The sequence below is a fragment of the Ranitomeya variabilis genome, chromosome 3 (assembly GCF_051348905.1).
Source record: "Ranitomeya variabilis isolate aRanVar5 chromosome 3, aRanVar5.hap1, whole genome shotgun sequence".
In the NCBI taxonomy this organism is placed as follows: domain Eukaryota; kingdom Metazoa; phylum Chordata; class Amphibia; order Anura; family Dendrobatidae; genus Ranitomeya; species Ranitomeya variabilis.
This window is the reverse complement of record NC_135234.1, coordinates 484,284,634-484,306,591: the sequence shown is the minus strand read 5'-3', so window position 1 is coordinate 484,306,591 and position 21,958 is coordinate 484,284,634. Positions and strand designations below refer to the sequence as shown.

General features: G+C 40.4%; 1 protein-coding gene across 1 annotated transcript in view; it reads right to left on the bottom strand.

The window, feature by feature from the left end:
* Window positions 1-21,958, bottom strand: part of IMPG2 (interphotoreceptor matrix proteoglycan 2) — a 129,355-nt gene that overhangs the window by 24,613 nt on the left and 82,784 nt on the right. Inside the window, exons 7-14 of the mRNA XM_077299206.1 lie at window positions 10,564-10,613; window positions 10,310-10,392; window positions 8,802-8,960; window positions 8,573-8,631; window positions 8,465-8,485; window positions 7,917-8,170; window positions 6,636-6,715; window positions 4,419-6,278 (exon numbers count right to left, since the gene is read on the bottom strand). Of these exons, the coding sequence (XP_077155321.1) occupies window positions 4,419-6,278; window positions 6,636-6,715; window positions 7,917-8,170; window positions 8,465-8,485; window positions 8,573-8,631; window positions 8,802-8,960; window positions 10,310-10,392; window positions 10,564-10,613 (2,566 nt within the window). The remainder of the gene's footprint in view (window positions 1-4,418; window positions 6,279-6,635; window positions 6,716-7,916; window positions 8,171-8,464; window positions 8,486-8,572; window positions 8,632-8,801; window positions 8,961-10,309; window positions 10,393-10,563; window positions 10,614-21,958) is intronic.

Sequence of the window (21,958 nt, the reverse complement as noted above, 5' to 3'; positions counted from 1 at the left end):
TTTAATCTTGACTTTTATACTTTCACATATAATAGAAGAACAAAATGTAAGAGAGTTGTGGTGTTATATCATTTACCAATAGCCATTATATCTCTTATCCACTTGCTAAGGTTTAACTTTACGATCGGAGAAGGTTCAACCACCATGGCCCTCACCCATCCCAAGAGCCTCAGCTGAATGTAGCGGAGATTGGTCATGCACAGGTCCTCTCCATTCATTCTAATAGGGGCACTTAAGATCAGAAATATCGGGCATGCCCTATTTTTTTTCTTGGGATCAGTGAAGAGCCCTAGTAGTCAGAACTCCAGCAATCGGAAAGTTATCCTCATCCTGTTTATAGGTGCTAACTTTTAAACTTGAAAAAAAAACCTTTAAGGTTAAAAAGCATATTTGTGAGTCAAACTATAAAAAAACCCAAATTAATTTCTTAATTTATAAATTTAGTGGTCTGCTGCTGGAATACTTCTTTTAGATCCTGATCCCACTAATAGAGCCACTGGTAATCTGGTAGGTCATCCCAGTCCTTGCTCCTTTCTTATCCTTATAACCTCTACTGCTTTCTGTGCCCATCTTTTATTTAAAACAAGGAATTGAGGGATGAAAATCCTAATCTGTACATGTGGGGATGACAGAACTGTATCTAATTGTACTCAAATTCCTGTATATTTTGTAAGTTATCTATTCTCCCCCTCTCAATAGACACAGCACACTCAATTAAGACATGAAAAACCATAAAGCTAAAAACTAAGTAAGTTTGACTTACACAGAATCTGTCACCAGAATTACAAAAGAATTATACATTATTAAAAAGATCTCTTAGACCTGATAAGATTGGTAAACGTTAAAAAATTAGTTTTAGCTGTATAATCCTTTTAAAAATGAGCATACTGTGAGTCCAGATAAGGACCGAGTTCATGAGCTCATGAGTTCAGAGTATTAATGAGCTATACTCAATCTCTGCCAGCCTAGCCTGATTGACAGCTCCACAATGCCCTCCTTCCTCCTGCTGTTGACATCTTACACTTCTTAATACAACCTAGTGCTGTCAGCCAGGCCGGGTGGGTGAAGATTTAGTTTACATAATTATTACACTCGGACTCTTTAACTGTCTTGCTGGATTCACAACTTCTACATCTTAAAACACCACTCCAGCATTTTATTTTATTGTAGCACTAGAGTGGTGCTTCATATCTAAGTTCTGTGCCCTTAGTCTTATACTTATCCACCACTGTCTTCACCTTTTATTGCCACCGGTCTCTTCAGTCTCCAGTAGTTTGTGACCTGACGGATCGCTGCAGTGTTTGCTGGAGTGAGCCGAAGTTCACTTTTCACTGCAAGTCTATGAGAGCCTTTTTCTGGTTCTCATAGACTTACATTGAGATCTTGTGAGGTAGCTTCTGACTTCCGGCCACTTGGAAGTTGCCTCACAACATGGCGCCGCATGACCGAATAGGTACAGATGAAAGGTGCAGATGGTGACTAGTAATTATGAGATTACAGGCAGTGAACTTAGATTAAAAGCACCACTCCAACGCTGAAAAAAAAACTTGCTGGACTGATACTTTAGTATCAAGCAGGAAAATGTTCCATATTAAACACCCACATTATGGGATGGATTTTCAAATGTCATCTCGTCTAAGAAATCTATTTACTATTACACCGTTTGTATTGTTAAATCCGGTGACAGATCTTCTTTAAAATAAGGGAGTCTGTCAGCCCCAAAAGTCAATTTTATCTAATCAGACTGTCATATAGGGGACTAAACATTATGCCTGTTTAGTGTTCTTAACTATGGTTATTCAGAAAATGACCTTATTTATTATGCAAACTAAAGGAGCTGCCTGCACCCATGTCATGGCCAAGCTCTTAGGCCCCTTTCACACATCAGTTTTTTGCTATCAGTTGCAATCCGTCGAATTCTGAAAAAAACGAATCCGGCCACTGATGATGCCGGATCCGTTTTTTTCTCATAGACTTGTATTAGTGATGGATTGCAACGGATGGCATCACGTATCATCCATCGTTCGTTCGAAAAGTGTTTGTCCAGTGGCCAGAGACAACGGGCAAAGTAACGTTTTTTGTGTACGTCGGAAAAACGGACGGCGACACATCCGTCGCCATCCGTCATTTGCCCGAATGGAAGCCTATGGGCGCCGGATCTGTCAAATGATGGAATCCGGCAACGGATTCCGTTTTTTTTAACTGAACATACTCCGATTTATTTAGCCTGATCAGCTAGTTGGATGCGTCGAAAAAACGAATCCGTCGCATTAGTTTTTCACAATCTGCGACGGATCCATTGAGCCAACGGGTTGTGACTGACGGCAAAAAACTGATGTGTGAAAGGGGCCTTAGTGCCAGCTTCATCTCTATTACATCTTTGTTGGTTGACATGGTTGATAGCACTCACTTGCCAAGATCAAACGCTGCTTGAACTGAAAACCCGGCCCTGCGCACACACACTGACATTGCTGGAAAAGAGTACACATAGGATCAGTGCTGGAGCTGAGCAGACAAGCACACATCCCTCTCCCCATTGTGCTGCGCCCACTCACTCCAATAACCCATGGAGTTCTAGCAAGCGTCCATCTGCTGCAAACACGAGGAGGGATGTGTGCACCCGCTTGGATCCGGCAGCATCAGTGTGTGCGCTCTCAGCCAACAAATTCCATTTTAGAAACGTTCGCTCTGGGTGAGGGAGCATTGTCACTCAGCAAAGGAGAGGAGGGGTGGAACAGTGCACTGAGAGTTTGGCCAACGGTGCACCCTCATTAGCATAATTACAGATTATTTTCTGGATAATCATAGCTGAGAACACTAAACAACGGGATGATTTTTATAGGGGCTAAGTCCACAATATCACACACTGATTAGTTGCTTACAAGTAGATATCTACACATTCTGCACAGATGGTGAGGTGGATCCTTAGAGCCATTTTTGGTAGTTGGCCCAAGGCACCTGTCTAGTCCAGTCACTATGCTTACTTTCTCATTTATGGTATGTATTATTATGCTCGATTTGGGGAAGGAAAAAAAACCCCTTGTTTAATAACTACTTAAAGGGAACCTGTCACCCCGTTTTTTCCGTATGAGATAAAAATACCGTTAAAAAGGGCCTGAGCTGTGCATTACAATAGTGTATTTTGTGGACCCTGATTCCCCACCTATGCTGCCGAAATATGTTACCAAAGTCACCGTTTTCGCCTGTCAATCAGGCTGGTCTGGTCAAATGGGCGTGGTGACATCGCTGTTCCTTCCCCCAGATCTTGCTTATTTTTCTGTTGGTGGCGTAGTGGTTTGCGCATGCCCAAGGCCCAAATCCACTTCATAGGTGTGGAAAAAGAGCGCGATCTGCGCTATTCCCCTGGTGATCGGTGGGGGCGGCCATCTTCCTGTGGCCACGCGTGCGCAGATGGAGCGCTCTGCTGCCCGGGGCTTCAGGAAAATGGCTGCGGGATGCCGCGCGTGCGCAGATGGAGATCGCCGCGGCCATTTTCCTTGAGCAGAGTTCGCATCTCGGCTTCAGGAAAATGGCCGCCGCGATCTCCATCTGCGCACGCGCGGCATCCCGCGGCCATTTTCCTGAAGCCCCGGGCAGCAGAGCGCTCCATCTGCGCACGCGCGGCCACATGAAGATGGCCGCCGCCACCGATCACCAGGGGAATAGCGCAGATCGCGCTCTTTTTCCACACCTATGAAGTGGATTCGGGCCTTGGGCATGCGCAAACCACTACGCCACCAACGGAAAAATAAGCAAGATCTGGGGGAAGGAACAGCGATGTCACCATGCCCATCCAACCAGACCAGCCTGATTGACAGGCGAAAACGGCGACTTTGGTAACGTATTTCGGCAGCATAGGTGGGGAATCAGGGTCCACAAAATACACTATTGTAATGCACAGCTCAGGCCCTATTTAACGGTATTTTTATGTCATACGGAAAAAACGGAGTGACCGGTTCCCTTTAATAACTACTAAAACAACAAAAAAAATTTAAAGGGAACATCCACAGCCAGACATGAGACTAGTCCGTTGTCGCAAAAAATTGCCTGCTTTCCCCAATACAGGGTCCACTCTCTAAAATAATTTTTTTCAGAAACTTTGAAATGCCAGAGCATTTCAAAGAAAAATATAAATGCTATAATTATGTAGGCAGGATCTGATTTATGCTGCCCATGATTTGGGCAGTATGAATCAGGTGACAGGTTCCCTTTAAATAAATTACATATCAGAACTTCTGGGAATTATCAAAGTACACTAAGGATTTACGCTATATATAGCAACACAAATGAGACAAAGTCATAGACAATAATGCCTCTACAATAACAAAACATCTGCTAAGCAGTTTTCTATAGAATTCTAATGGTTTCACCTAGAGAATGCTATTCTAAACACACAAACATGACATGTTAATATTTACCAGCTCGAGAAATCTTTGTTCCAAAGCCTTATATTCAGGGGAGCGCTTATTAAACAAGTCTTCTGAGAATATCATATTAGTGACACGCAGGCTGAAGAACACCACAAGCGCCCTTGCCTTTGCCGAAGTATTGACAATGTTCTCGTGAGTAGAAAACACAACACTTGTCAAATCCGTAGAATCTATATTTTTTGCTATCATGCTTCTGTCTTCCTGACTCATGTCAGGATGAAAATATACTGTGCTCATGTGATCAAGTTCCAGAGATATATCCTGAACATCAACCGTTACTTCTATATCTTGAGTCTGAAAACTTGTTGGACCTACAGAAGAACTGATGGGAAGTTGTTCATACTGTATAGGATCCGTAATGGCCTCTCCTTTCTGTATAATAGGGATTATATTAGGTATGTTGTTTTCTCCTGTTGAATCAATGGTTCTGTGTGATTGAGTGGTGTTGGCATCGATGATGGGTATGATATTTAACATTTCCTCATGCGATTTAGATGATGGCACCAATACACTTTCTTCTGTTTTGACATCATTACTCAATGACGTCACAAAATCATTTGTGTCAGAGATGGATGTAAATGTGAGATGTTCGCTGGTTGTTGCAACGGTGTGTGCAGTTATACTATCGGCTACAACATGTGACTCAATTTTATTGGATATTGAATCCTCTGTAGTCTCAACACCATGTTCCACAGTGAGGCTTGTCTTTGATGGAGATTCTGGTGCATGTGTAGACCACAATGTATCTTTTGTTAAAGTTGATGAAAAATCCACTGTGCTTCCATGTAACACATCTGGTTCACTAGTGATAAACTGTCTTACTATCTCAGATGATTCTGGTGTTTGCACTGACAACTCAATATTCCAGTATTCAGGTGTCCACAACATTGGAGGCGGCTTAGATGAGGATTCATGTATAATCAGCTGTTTTTCTAGACTGGCAGTGGAAACAGGATTTTGAGGGTGTGAGGCATCAGATTCCTGGTCTGAAATCAAGCTGGCTTGAGTGCTACCCAATATAATGTTCTCAAGAGATTTATCAGTAAAATGTTCTTCTATTAAGTCTTCAAGGTGTTTGGTTGTGTCCATTAAATCAACATCTATTGGCTGTCCTTTAAAAGTAGAAAGTGGATCCACTGTAGTTTTTAACCAAGACCATGTAGCAATGCCATCTTCTGTCTTATGTTCAAATCCTGAGCCAGACCCCTCATCCAAAGGTTTAATACTTTCTGCTGTTGGCAGTAAGTTATCTTCTACGAGTATTTCAGCTGTTTCTTGCATGTTTTCAGAAGTAACTTGTGAAATCACTGTATCCCAATCTGCATTTGTTTGTTCTGTCTTTATTAATACACTCACCAAAGAGGATTCACTTAGTGCAGGTTCTTCAGCTGCTATAGCAGAAGTCACAATGTCTGAATTGTATTCTCCAGCTGATGAAGTAATTGAGGTTGGAGGTAGATTGGTGGTAACTAACTGGATTTCATTAGGAATTACCTCAATAGTATCGAGCTCCTGATCAGTTCTTACAGTCGGATTTTGGAACAATGAAATGCCATTGTCCCCTGATTCTTCTTCAATTTCTAAAATATTGGCGATTGTGGTAGATTCAAGTGCACTTAAGGATGTGTTCAGCTGGAAGGTTAGGTCATCTGCTGGAGTGGCAAAGATGTTTTCCAAGGCTGATGTGGCATGAACATTAAAATGAATGTCTTCTGTAACAACAGGGCTTTCTGCTTCCAGTGCTAACTGACTTCTTGATGTAAGCTCTTCACTTGTTTCTTCATAGGAAAAGATGTTTTTAATAGTTGAAAAATCAGTTGGAAGCCATTCAGCTTGTAATGCATTATCCTAAAATATAAAGTTAGATAAAATACGTTGCTATATAGGGACACAGAATAGGAATAAAAGACAAAAGTGGAGCTTCACTGAAAGAGCTTACAAAGTAAAAGTTGAAATCTGCTCCAACAATTATTCTCTTTTCTCATTGGTGAATTAAGTGATCTTTAGTGCCACCAAAATAATACAATCGGACCTAAAGAATATATATTTGCTAATACATATTAATCTAATATTTTGTTTGTTCTAACATGTGTCTAATGTTTGCCATAAAATTCAAGCATAATTATGAATAATGTAGTGCAACATGAATCTGTTGACTTTATTTTTAATTGTTGAAATATGAAATCAATGTAATCTGGTACTTACAACATCAGCCGTGGAAGGAAAAGGAAATGCTGGCTTCTCAGTTACAAATTCATTATAAAGATGTGATGGAACGATCTTGACTAAAAAATTGAACAAAAACATGATCAATGAGATTAAACATATATTTTAAGAAATTTTAAATAATTATTATACACAATATTAAGGTAACATTTTATTAGACTAACACCCCCTCCGTACACATTAGACTAATGTTGGCTGAACCATTGATATCGATGACCGTCTAATATATATAAAGGCTCCGGACAATTGATTGTCGGGGAAGTTGAGTAATCAACATATTCAAATCTGAACTGCCAATCCTTTTGATCTCCCAGAGATAAGCTGCTGACAGCCAGGTCTTGGGGAGAACATAGGAGCGCTTGGCAGAATATGTCCATCTGTGTATGGGAAAGCCAGCCGAGATAGCTTCCAAGGTGAACAATTGGCCGAACCATCTAACATGTATGGCAAGGTCAAGAAGACTAGAAGGTAAAGATTGTGTACACGAATACTGTAACATGTAAGGTATATTTTAGTATAATTGGACAATTAGCATATCGTTAGTTACCCATTTCTCATTATAAGGGGATGGCTCAGAAAATCTGCTGACACTCCAAATAACAAACTGTAAAATGTGGAAGAACTTGACATCAAGTATTTCATTACCCTACAGTGCCACCACATGAGAAGTTATGCATTGCACAGATTTCATTACAATCATTAACAGTATGAATATGGTGAGTCCTTCAGCGAGAGAGAGCATTGTAGCTCCACTTCACTCAGACTAATAGATGAAGGTTATGCATTTTCTCAGATTTTCTTAATTGGCTATTTGAAAATAGTTTAATTAATCCTCACCCTTCCCCCCAAAACATTAAACTTTTTCTAGCAAGAAAACTATTTATTCCTACAAAACAACCATCTTTGTTATTCTAGGCTATAATGTCAAAAATAAATATAGATTCAGATTTTTTTTTCATAGTCAAGAATACAAACTATCCTCTCCATGAAAACTCTTAGCATACAGAACTTTAAGGTGTTTTCATCACAGGAGAGCTTGATCACGGTGGGCCAATCTTTGAGATTCCCGTTTGGTCTTAGAACCAGGGTCTTAAAAGCAGTAGTGCATGTGTGACCAATGACCCATTCACTTCTATGGGCCCCTGTTGTTAGGAACAATGGATGTCCCAGCAGTTGGACCCCAAAAGATCAGACATTTATCACTTTTCCAATGGATAGGTGATAATTATAGTAACTGTGAAATCTTTTTTCAATGCTTACCATTAACAAGCTGCAGGGAGTCCGCATCAATATCCAGTGCACCTTCTCCTAATAATATCTGTTTGCTTAGAGCATCTACTATGTAATTCCTGAAGCTGCTGCCTGTATAAACCACTGTGGGATTATCTTCAACATCATTCAATGAAAAATCTTCAATTATATTGGAATGGAGATTCATGAGGTCTAAGGTTGCACTGTTAATGGCATCTGCATCCCCTTCAAAAATAACTGCATAGTGTACTTGTAAGACAACTCTGCATCAGAAAGAAGGTGAAAAAAATTTAAAATGAGAATGAAATAAAAAAATAAAGTTCTATTATTTGTAAAAGAAATGAACAGTTCCATTGATGAAGTCTAAGTTTTATCATTCTGTATTTCTACTTGCATAACTTGTCAAAAAAGTGTCAGATTTTGAGTTGCTACATAATCTAATGTTGGAGAAAGTTGCTATAAGAAAAACTAAAGGGCAAAGAAAATTAAAAAATTATTATAGAAAGTCAAAAATATACATGAGCTATCAATAATTTAATTGTCCATATTCACTGTACCTGTCATCCATTATGGGAGGACTGAAAATAAAGAAATTGGTACATTAGAAATTAAACTTCATTGGTTTAAAGATGTGGTTCTGTTACCTCCAAAACTATGAGAAATACCTGATTTTTTGCACTATGATTCTTTTATATCCAGGCAAAACTTGAAATACAGGTTCAATCTGAAAGAAGTGAAGCAAACCAAGTTGAGTTCCCTGTCAATGCCAACAGGCCATTAGTAAGACAGAATGACTATGTCCATGATAATTACTAGGTTCATTGGTCAGAATCAACAAAGTAAAGCAGTTTTGGATAATCAGTACCAAAGAGATTGATCTCACCAAGATCTTACCTCATCAACGAACCTTTCAGTTAACTCTTTGTACAAATCACTAGACTTGTCGCCTAGCTCCATTTCGTAAGGCTCATTTAGAATAAGGATACTAAATTCAACCATTTTGTCCTCTTGTTTTTTTGCGTTCTCCGCCACCTTTAATATTTCATTGTCCATCTAGAGATAATGATAGAAATAGTTTCATCATCTTAGTGATTGCCGTATACCATTTTCACAAATAATTTACAGCAAACATCTGAAAAATGCAAAATAATAAAGTTTTGCAAATATTCAATATAAAATCTATAGCTTATCTCATAAAGATAATCCTTTGTCAACAAGAAAGACGTGCTTGATTGTATAAAATCAGCTGATCAACGTGGGATAGACTTTTACAGTAAACAGTCAGCTGTTATGACAGGGATAAGCCACAGACAGCCACACATTGCAGCAGCTACACGGATATACAGATTTACATGCCAGACAGGCCAGACAAACTGGTTGCTCATATAATGCATAGATGCTTTGAGTCCACCAGAGCAAGAGCCATTCTTAATCTGGCCATATACATTAGATGTTTCGACCAATCTTGTCTCAGCCATCACTTCTATACACAGTAGTGTTCCTGTGTTCTCTATGAGAAAGCAGCCAACTGACATATTGACCAGCTGCTTACCTCAGGGGGAACAATGCGATTGGCAGTCTAAAATCAGAAATGTCCTATTAACTTATCTCCTGACCATCATGCGTATTCGGCATCCCCATACACATTAGACCATTGGCCAAATCGGTCAATATCAACGTCAATACTCTAATATGTATGCGGACCTTTATTCTCCTATTCTGGCACATAGAAGGAAATACCAAGTAGTGACCTCCACCCCAATATGATGTCAATATTTCATAATAAGGTATATGGGCAGCAGTTGTTCTTACGGGACAGCTCCTATACTATTGAATGATAAGTTAGGCACCAATTTATTTTCTAAATTTCAGTAACATATATCACGGCTGTCTGACTTAGTTCATTGGCTAAGCGGGTCCCCTTATTTGCCTCTGAATCAGCCTTGAAAGAAGTTAGATTAGCTAATGAGCTAATCCAGACAGACAGCTGCCTTTATTCCTAAAACATGGGGGATGGGAAGAAGCTCTCAGCAACCAGATCCTTTTTTTCCAGTTATGTGGCAACTTACCATACATAAGTAGACCAGAATTTACAGTAAAATAAACTTTGCTCCATGGCATTTTTGAAGTTTTTAATTTTGCAAAACAATGAAGAGCTTCTTCTGGCATCAGAAAATATCACTGATACAATAAATTACTTAATCTAGATACCTAGTATAAGTATTTTATTCTAGCACCCAATAATCCAGAAATTCTGCTGCTGATCCTATATTGTAGGACGCTGTCAGATTTATGATCTCAGTTTCCATTTCTATGCCATTAATATAAAATATTAATAGCATTTTTCACATTTATGATCCAGAATACTAGAATGTATTTGCACTATACATGTGTTCACTTACATCTTCTTCAGTTTGCTTTTCTTCCACAAAGGTTGTAGATGAAGCGTTCTCAACAGATATTTCTTGTGAAGTTACTTTGGCTGCTGCAGTGAACAAATCAAGACAAGCAAATTTAGTTTTAGACTATGTATGGTATGATGATATAAGCATTCTCTCATAAGTTTACAATGCAGTCTAGCTATTGCTAGTAAGTAAATTGGGTTGTGCTCCCAAAATCAGAACTATGAAAATATCCTGTGTAGATCAATTAGTACCTGGAGCTGTTGTACTGTCCACGGTTTCAGGTGCTGATGTGACATCTGATCTGTAAGGAAAAAAAAAAAAAAAAAATCATAAGAATAAAAAGGAAAAGAAAATGTATAAAAAAAAGAAAATGTATCACAATTTTATGACAGCAGATTTGTTTTCTTTTAAATTAATTATCTTCTATATAAATATCAGTCTAAAAGATGAAATCCAAATAGAAAGTCAAAAGATGTCATTTGCCTGTAATACACTCAAATAACTAAAACATTGCCTTCCAAAAACATTTTTGAAAGGAAAAGTTAGAAAAAAACAGCTGTAGTAAATCCATTTTTAAGCTATTCAATTTTTAAGCCCAGTAAGTCCATTTTTAGGTCCAAAATGAACTTACTGTCAAGATGTACAAATGGCCACATAACAGTAAATTAAAAATGAAAATTAGCCAAAGTTTTGGCATTATGTTTGAATCAAAAATTTTCATTTAAATGACATTTGTCTGGGTTATTTTTTTCCTTCCAAAATTGACAACAGTGTTAATAAAAGTGGCAACAAGAAGTGCACTTATGTTGGATGTTACCATTAAAGGGAACCTGTCAGCAGGATTGTGCACAGTAACCTACATACTGATTGCAATGATACCTGAGTGATGAAATCGGTCTTGTGGTTGTTGTTTAATCTTTAGTCTCAGTTTTGAGTTAATGATCTGCTCGTGCTCCAGGTCGTCCTGTGGGGGGGCTTCATGTGGTGCTCTGATTAGATATTCATACTGATGGCTTATAACAGGTCTTTGATCCCTCAGTGACCCGCCTCCTATTTTAAATACTGAATATAATATGTTTTCAAAAGAAAAAAAAAAAACACATTCAGCAGGCAGGTGCCAGCGGCATAATTGCATTTATAATGTCCATTTAATTATTTTATTTGGTGATATAAATTTATTCAGTAAAAAAAAATTATCTCTCAAAATGGCCTGCGCAGTAGCATATATTGGGATCTGATAGATACTACTGCACAGGCACCACCGGCACCATTTTGAGAACTTTTTTATGAATAAATGTATATCACCAAATAATATAATAATAATAATAATTATTATTATTTATTATTATAGCTCCATTTATTCCATGGCACTTTACATGTGAGGAGGGGTATACATAATAATTAAATGGACATTAAATGGACATTATACATGCGATCATGATACAGCCTGCCTGCTGAATTTGATTTTTTTTTTTTTCAATATTGGTGAATACCTAAGCAGAGCACCACATGAAGACCCCCACAGGCTGCCCCAGAGCACGAGCATCTCATTAACTCAAAACTGAAAATAAAGATTAAACAACAACCACAAGACATATTTCATCAACCAAGGTATATTGTAATCAGTATAATGGCGCTGACATGACACTGTCTGTAGGTTACTATGCACAATCCTGCTGACAGGTTCCCTTTAAAGGGAATCTGTCAGTAGGATCAATCCTCGTAAGCTGTCTATATGGGCTGTATGTAATAGGAAGCTGAATAAAAAGATACCTTGACATCTGCAAACCAATGTCTTATTGCAGAGAAATCCCAAATTTTTCTTATATATAACTTAGCTGTTTAGGACCTTGCACTTTACACTGATGTGCATGAGAATCTGCCTGCAGAGTTAATTTTAAATCAAATGGGTATTAACAGTGTAATGGCCGCTCTCTGCTCTCCTCACCTCAGTGTGTGACTATGAGGCCGGCGTCACACTTAACGTATTAAAAATCGGTCCGATTCTCTCGGCCGAGAATCGCACGAGTGTTCTCCGTATGGTCATCCATGCGTAATCCATTTGAAATGTGATTATGCAATTTCCTCGCATCTATGTATCCATATGACATCCGTATGCAATGTGATTTTAACATGAGCTTTTACATACAGCAGTCCTCTGTCATTTACACATCATTTTAAAACAAAATATTCCTGAAAGCACACACACATATATACACTGTATATATATATATATATATATATATATATATATATATATATATATATATATATATATATATATACCTATATATATATATATATATATATACCTATATATATATATATATATATATATATATATATATATATATATATATATATATATATATTGGACAGATAGATAGATAGATAGATAGATAGATAGATAGATTAAAAGCCGGCAAATGATCTGCCGCATCCAGTATAATCACAGAATAGAATAGATAGAATAGAAATATACACATACAGTAGAATACATATATATGTTAGTAACACACACATATACTGTATATATATATATGTATTTATTTTGCACAGAAAGTTAGATAGAAGAATAGCCAGTAATTCATTTTCCGGCTTCTGTAAAATCACTTAAGGAGCCGACAGGATAGAAGACATGGTTTACATACAGTAAATATGGGGATACTCCATGTCTGGGGTATATATAGTTTACAACCAGGATGGTGCCAAGATGAGACCGCACTGGCTGAAAACTACTGGTGAATGAGAGAGATGCTGGGAGCGGAGCTTCAGTGACCAGCGGTGACGTCACTGATGCTGCGCTACCTCACAGCCTATATTGACGACGTGCTGTTAATTTGGAATGGGGGCGCCATAGCCTTGACTAATTTTGTATCGAAATTGAATAATAATCAGTTGGAACTGTCTTTCACTTTTGAATATCATAGGGACCAATTACCATTTTTGGACCTATATATACAGAAAAGACCAGATGGACATCTGGACACCAAGACCTATAGGAAACCGACCTCAACGAATGCCCTCCTCAGATGGGATAGCCATCATCCAGTGTCCCTGAGGAGAGGCATACCTAAAGGTCAGTATCTGCGAATGAGGCGCAATTGCTCCTCGGATGAGGAGTATAAAATACAAGCGGATGATTTGCAGACACGTTTCCTAGCCAGGGGATACCCTGAGGGTATCCTAAGGAAGGCTTACAATGAGGTCAAAGGGGTAAATAGGAACAGTTTACTGGTGCCAGCTCTAAAAAGGGAAGAAGTACCTACTTGCAGATATATCACTACCTATAATAATGGGGCTCAGAAAATACGGACAATACTATAAAAGCATTGGCCTATCTTAAATATGGACGAGGATGTTGGAGAGATGGTGGGGGATTCCCCAAAAATCACTTTTAAAAAAGGTAAATCGGTGGGGGACAGACTTGTACACAGTCACTACCTACCACCAGCAAATGACACATGGCTCCCAAATCCACCGAAGGGGTGCCATAAATGTAGTGGCTGTGTAGCATGCCCGGTTATTGCAGTGGGATCCAAATTTGTGAGTGGAGTGACAGGGAGAGAATACCAAATTTACCACTTCATAAATTGTAGATCAAAAGGAGTGATTTATAGAGCTGTTTGCCTTTGTGGATTGGAATACATAGGCAAAACAATACGCGAATTCAGAAGGCGTGTTGGTGAACATTTGAGAGACATTGCTCTAAAAAGGGATACATCCCTAGCTAGACATATTAACAATGAACATAATGGTGACAGCCGGGGGTTAAAATTCATGGGGATCGACAGGATTGGGGCACCCAAGAGGGGAGGGAATTGGGATCAGATGTTACTACAATGTGAAACCAAATGGATCTTCCGCCTCAAGACACAAACACCAAGAGGTTTAAATGAAATTCCGACGTACAGTTGCTTCCTTGAAGGTTAGGTTAAGCAATGAAGAACATAACATCTCTCTATTCTTCCTTCCCCCCCCTTTCTCTCCCCCTCATTAGGGTTTAGTAGGGCTGTTAACAGGGTTCAGCCGTCGAGAAATGGGGGCGCCATTCTTGCATTTTTTCTGTCCTAGGGTGCCAACCTCCATTGTTAGGTAGGTGATAAATATCAGGAGCACATTAGGGTAAGAAGGGGGGTTCACATATGATACTATCCCTCTAACTATTTTTTCCATGCACCAATCTCTGTAGTAATTTTTTTAATAACCTTGTACTACCTTCCCCCTCCATCTCTCTGAAATGTCCTCACTTTGGAGTCCTATTTTGGACCATCAAATGAATCAATTCCTTTTTTTTCCCCCTCTTTTCTTTGGGGAACATCCTTGGAATATTAGATGGCTTAGATTGTACATTATCGGCCCCTTTACTCAGTGTTTCTTTCCCTTTTTTTTGGGTATAGCCGGCATGTGCCCATTGTTACGATCCTCCTTCCTATTAGGAGGTCTGGTAGGATCTACATTGTTTAGCTGAGAAGTGACTCTGCAGAAACAGTCAGCTGACATGCCCTAATTAAGGTTTTTATAACGAAATAGGAGTTAACATACTTCTTTTACTTTTACGCGGCCAGTGAGAAGATTGAATGATAAGTTCAAGGCAGCGTCTGTACCTGGACTCCAGTAGTCACGTTGCAACCGGCATGCCCCTTTTGGAGGATATGGCGCGGTAGCGCGTTGCTATGGAAACAACACTCGCACGCGTCACCAGAAATGACGCATGCGGTGCAGCTATGCGCTCCAGCCTGGGCGCTTAGCATATGACATCATCAGCCTGCTAGCCTTGGTGAGAACTGGGCGGGCTATTTAAGAGCAGCGAATACTGCTCTCTATTGATTGCCTCATTACCCCCGCGTTGAGTGCCCACCACAGATTTGGAGGGACACCTTACAAATTTCCCCTGATGAGTTTATATAACGAAACGCGTAGGAAAATGGTTTCTTTAATTTGGGGTTAAGCAAAAATCCTTTTGGCAGCGTGGGTAGATGGATGTGTGGCCGGAATGTGCCCCTCCTCCCGGATGCAGCGCCAACAGTGAGCGGTCTTATCCATAGCAAAGAAAGAGAACTTTGAGGTGAGATCGTTCCATTTGCATATGTCAATCACCACTACTGCTTTTCCATTCCACAAGAAGGTATTTGGAATACAAGATATGCGATGGTTGATTGCTTTTGTACTGCGATTCTCATGTTTATGAGAATCCTTTTTACCCAATGAGATTGTAAAATTGAATGGTGGTGTAAAATCTCGGGGATTGTTGTGGTTTTACATTCCAAAGAATGTGATTTCCCTGTGAGTCCGTTTTTGTGTGGTTTTTTTTGTGTGTTTATTATGTTGGTTTACTATACCATTTTTAGACCTATTTATTAAAAGTTAAATTTTAGCTATAGTCACACCCTGCTTGTATTTAATACTCACAGCCTGACTGTGCTGAACTCTGGAGCGTGGGAAAATGCCAGTTCATTTTCCCATGCTCCAGAGTTCAGCGCAGGTCAGGCTGTGAGGGAGCGCAGCATCAGTGATGTCATTGCTAATCTCTGAAGCAGCGCCGGCAGCATCTCATTCATTCATCAGTGGTTTACAGCCGAGTGGTCGCATCTTGGCACCATCCTGGTTGTAAACTGTATATACCCCAGATATGGCTTACGGTATGGGACACAATGATGGACAGGTATGGTATATTGTTGCTTTTTTATTTTATGTTTATTACAAGAAATTGAGGGCGTCGCAGGAATTTGGTGTATAATAAAAAGGAAAATTGTGTTTAGTGTTTTATTTCATTAAAAGACTTTATTCTGGCTGTGTCTTTATTTAATGTGTATAGGATTAGTAATGGATAGGTGTCTTATTGATACCTCTTCATTACTAAGCTGTGGGCTTGATGTCACCTTATAATGCAAAGGTGACATCAACCCCACAACTATTATCCCACTTGCCACCACTACAGGGCAAATGGGATGAGCAAGGCTAAGTGCCAGAATTGGCACATCTTAGAAATGCACCTTTTCTGGGGCAACTGGGAGCTGATGTTTTTAGCCAGGGGGGCAATAACCATGGTCCCTTCCTAGGCTATTAATATCAGCCCCCAGGTACTGGCTTTCCCTCTGCTGGTTCCGAAAATTGCTCGAGAGCCCACACCATTTTATTCCCCAAAAATAATCTTTTATTAATTACATACATGTCCCCTAATTTGCACACACACTACTAATTGTACTGGTCACTGACATCTATATATCTACCTATTCTGCATCTATTTACTGTATGTAAACCATGTCTTCTATCCTGTCGGCTCCTGCAGTGATTTTACAAAAGCTGACAAATGAATTACCGGCTATTCTTCCATCTATCTCTCTATGAAATATAAAGACATATATACACTGCTCAAAAAAAATAAAGGGAACACTAAAATCCAACATCCAAGATATCACTGAATTAAATATTCCAGTTGTAAATCTTTGTTCATTACATAGTGGAATGCGTTGAGAAGAATAAAGCATAAAAATGATCAATGTAAATTAAAATTAATATCCCATGGAGGTCTGAATTTGGAATGATACTCAAAATCAAAGTGGAAAATAAAATTACAGGCTTATCCAACTTCAGTGGAAATGTCACAAGACAAAGAAATGATGCTCAGTAGTGTTTGTGGCCACCAAGTCCTGTATGACCTCCCTACAACACCTGGGCATGCTCCTGATGAGGCGGCAGATGGTCTCCTGAGGGATCTCCTCCCAGACCTGGACTAAAGCATCCGCCAACTCCTGGACAGTCTGTGGTGCAATGTGACGTTGGTGCATGGTGCGAGACATGATGTCCCAGATGTGTTCAATCAGATTCAGGTCTGGGGAATGGGCTTCAATGCCTTCATCTTGCAGGAACTGCTGACACACTCCAGCCACATGAGGTCTGGCATTGTCCTGCATTAGGAGGAACCCAGGGCCAACTGCACCAGCATATGGTCTCACAAGGGGTCTGAGGATCTCATCTTGGTACCTGGCGAGCACATGGAGGGCTGTGCGACCCTCCAAAGAAATACCACCCCACACCATTACTGACCCACTGCCAAACCAGTAATGCTGAAGGATGTTGCAGGCAGATCACTCTCCACAGCGTCTCCAGACTCTGTCACATCTGTCACATGTGTTCAGTGTGAACCCACTTTCATTTGGGAAGAGCACAGGGTGCCAGTGGCGAATTTGCCAATCCTGGTGTTCTGTGGCAAATGCCAACAATCCTGCATGGTGTTGGTCTGTGAGCACAACCCCCATCTGTGGACATCAGGCACTCAGACATCCTCATGGAGTCAGTTTCTAACAGTTTTTGTGCAGACACATGCACATTTGTGGCCTGCTGGAGGTAATTTTGCCGGGCTCTGGCAGTGCTCCTCCTGTTCCTCCTTGCACAAAGGCTGAGGTAGTGGTCCTGCTGGTGGGTTGTTGCCCTCCTACGTTCCCCTCCATTTCTCCTGGTGTACTGGCCTGTCTCCTGGTAGTGCCTCCAGCCTCTGGACGCAGCAAACCTTCTTGCCACAGCTTGCATTGATGTGCCATACTAGATGAGCTGCACTACCTGAGCCACTTGTGTGGGTTGTAGAGTCCGTCTCATGCTACCACGTGTGAAAGCACAACCAACATTCAAAAGTGACCAAAACATCAGCCAGAAAGCATTGGTACTGAGATGTGGTCTGTGGTTCCCACCTGCAGAACCACTCCTTTATTGAGTGTGTTTTGATAATTGCCAATACCGTATTTTCCGGCGTATAAGACGACTGGGCGTATAAGACGACCCCCCAACTTTACCAGTTAAAATATAAAATCTTCTTAAAAGTCGGGGGTCTTCTTATACACCCTATGTCGTCTTATAGGGCCGGTGAATATGTGCCTTTTGGGGGGGGGGGGGGGAGTGATCCTGATGACGAGGGGGCGTCTCACAGGAAAGTGAGTATCCCCCATTACCTTATCGTAGCGGTGCAGCGTGGGGGTCTCAGTGCTGGGAGTGGCGGCGGCGGCTGCTGTGCTCTGGTGCGGCGGCTGCTGTGCTCTGGTGCGGCGGCTCCTCTTCTGTGTGGGGCCTCTGTGCTGTGCGGTGGCGGTGGCGGCGGCATATCTTTATCCAGTTGGGGCTCCTCCGGCATCTCCTTAGCCCTGGAGGCCCCGCCGCAACTCCATGAGTGCAATGCAGCGGCCATTTTCCCGGAGGCAGCTCAATAGGTGCGATGCGGTGGCCTCCGGGAAAATGGCCGCTGCTCAGATTCAGATCTCGTCCCGAAATCTCGGGACACGAGATCTGAATCTGAGCAGCGGCCATTTTCCCGGAGGCCACCACATTGCACCGATGGAGTTGCGGCGGGGCCTCCAGGGCTAAGGAGATGCCGGAGGAGCCCCAACTGGATAAAGATACGCCGCTGCCGCCGCCACCTCACAGCACAGAGGCCCCACACAGAAGAGGAGCCGCCGCACCAGAACACAGCAGCCGCCGCCGCTCCCAGCACTGACACCCCCACGCTGCACCGCTAGGATAAGGTAATGGGGATTACTCACTTTCCTGTGAGACGCCCCCTCGTCATCAGGATCACTCCCCCTCCCCACCCACCATATACACCGGCGTACAAGTCGATTCCCGGCGTATAAGACGACCCCCGACTTTTAAGAAGATTTTCGGGGGTTAAAAAGTCGTCTTATACGCCGGAAAATACGGTAATTTCCATCTGCTGTCTATTCCATTTGCACAACGGCATGTGAAATTGATTGTCAAACAGTGTTGCTTCCTAAGTGGACAGTTTGATTTCACAGAAGTCTGTTTTACTTGGAGTTATATTCTGTAGTTGAAGTGTTCCCTTTATTTTTTTGAGCAGTATATATATATATATATATATATATATATATATATATATATATATATATATATATGTGTGTGTGTGTCACTGACATATATATACCTATTCTAGGTGTATATATCTATTCTATCTATTCTATTCTAACCTGTCAGTGTGATTTTACCGTAGCTGCTCACAGCTGGGGGCTGGTATTCTCAGGCTGGTAAGGGGCCATGGATGTTGGCCCCCCAGCCTAAAAATAGCAGCCCACAGCTCCCCAGAAAAGGCTCATCTATTAGATGCGCCAATTCTGAGGCTTTGCCTGGCTCTTCCCACTTGCCCTGTAGCGGTGGCAAATGGGGTAATATTTGTGGGGTTGATGTCACCTTTCAGGTGACATCAAGCCTACGGCTTAGTAATGGAAAGGCGTCTTTAAGACACCTATCCATTACTAATCCTATAGTTGTGATGTTTGTAAATAAAGACACAGCAAGAATAAAGTCCTTCATTTGAAATAAGGCTAAACACAGTTTTCCATTTTTATTTAAATGCCTGATCCCAACGAAGCCCTCGATCTCCTGTAATAAAAGTAAAATAAAAAAGCAACAATATACCCATACCTGTCCGTTGTTGTGTCCCACGCAGTAATCCATATCTGGGGAATATACAGTTTTCAACCTGGACGGTGCTAAGATGCGACCATCCCGGCTGAAAACAACTGGTGAATGAGATGCTGAGAGGGGAGCTTCAGTGACTAGTGGTGACGTCACTGAAGCTGTACTCCAACACAGCATGAACTGCGGTGAACTCTTGACTGTGGGAAAATGCACTGTCATTTTCCCACTGTCCGGTCTCAGCATCTCATTCACAAGTGGTTTTCAGCTGGGGCGGTCACATCTTAGCACCATTCAGGTTGAAACAAGCGTTTTTGCCGCAGCTTCTTTCCTGCCAAGAAATCAGGTTTTGCTGCAGAAAAATAGCAGCAAAAATGCCCAGTGTGAACATACCCTTAGTTATATGTCTCAAACCGGTAACACCCCTTTTTATTAAGAATCTGGGGCCAGATTCTTATGCAAATCAGTGTCCGGCCCATTGCCTGGAGCAGCTCATTTTGCATATAAGAAAAATGTGGACTTCACTGGAATAAGATATCGGATCACAGATATCAAGGTATAATTTTATTCTGCTTCTTATGACCTGCGTGCCCATATTGACTGCTTAGGACCGGTGATCCTACAGACAGATTCCCTTTAAATAACCTAATAGTAATTGGTTGTTCTCTGAGCATCAATAACAACGTAACTTTTCGCTCAATTTTCTGTGAAGATAATTCAAACATTTTAAGACATTATGTAAATATAAGATAATTAATATTACAACTAATATGTCTGTCCATTCTGTTGTCACTATACTTATTTAGCATCTAAATAATCACAGAAGCCGGGACATGTGTGCTTGATAACACTTAAGACTGAATAGCTTATACTCTACCTTTTAGGCTAAGGACACAAATTGTAGAGTACGTAGTAGTAGACTTTTATTAAGCCAATACAATAATTAATAAATCAGTGCACCAAACAATACAATACATAAGGAGAAAAAAAGATAAAAATCATACAGGGTATAACTTATGCAAATAGAGGGTAAGGAGTCATGCCTATTAGCAAAAGCGTTAATTCGGACACTAATCTTGCTGTGTAGAGGGCAAGATAGCACTTAGCAATTCTACTCCAATTAGTATGGATAAATATGTTCTATTCCACCCCAATTAGTGGAATACATAGAGCATTTATAATGGTTCTCATTCTAAAAAAAACAGTTGTATCTAGAGCCCTGAAGAGAAGGTTTGATCAATACATCTTATGTGAGTACTGTAAATCCAAAACACCATTAGCAACCATAGTTACTTCCAGAACTGTAGGTGAGAAACATAGCATATAGACAATGCCCGCTCTTGCACATCCTGACAGTGATGGTTGATTAAGGTGCCCCTGTGGCAGACAATTGGCCATCTCACACTATACGGGTACCATCAACCCTATATCCCAGTTAGGACCAAAGAGCCATATAGTAATATAGTTCATATAGGAATATGAACAGTGATGAATGACCCATAAGTGACATATGTCTTGCTCTTATCTGGCATAAACAATACCTGGTAAGGTTTTAACTTTTTTTTGCTTTTGTATTTGTTTGCTTGATGTACTGATTTATCAAGAATATTAAGGGTTTCATAAAAGTGTATAATGTGTTATGGACTCTACAATCGTTGATCTTTATCTAGCATCTGATTTACCGACATTTGGGCAACTCTAATATTCAAGAAAATGATAACGGGTTCATCAAAGTTGTTTTGAAGATTGAAGGTAAAACAAAATTGATGTGAACCTAAAAATGCTGCAGAAAACAATTTTAAATGGTTTAATCCCTTAAGGACCAGGGGTATTTCCGTTTTTGCATTTCTATTTTTGTTCCCCTTCTTTCCACGGCCATAACTTTTTTATTTTTCTGTAAATATGGCCATGTGATGGCTTGTTTTGTGGGACGAGTTGTACTTTTGAATTGCACTATTGATTTTACCATATTGTGTACTGGAAAACGGGAAAAAAATTCCAAATGCAGTGAAATTGCAAAATAAGTGCAATTGCACAATTTTGGGGGGCATTTGTTTTTACCATGTTCACTAAATGCTAAAACTGACCTGCCATTATGATTCTCCAGGTCTTTACAAGTTTACAGACACGAAACATGTCTAAGTTCTTTTTTATTTAAGTGGTGAAACAAAAAAAAAGTTGCCATTTTCCAAGACCCATAGCATCTCCATTTTTCGGGATCTG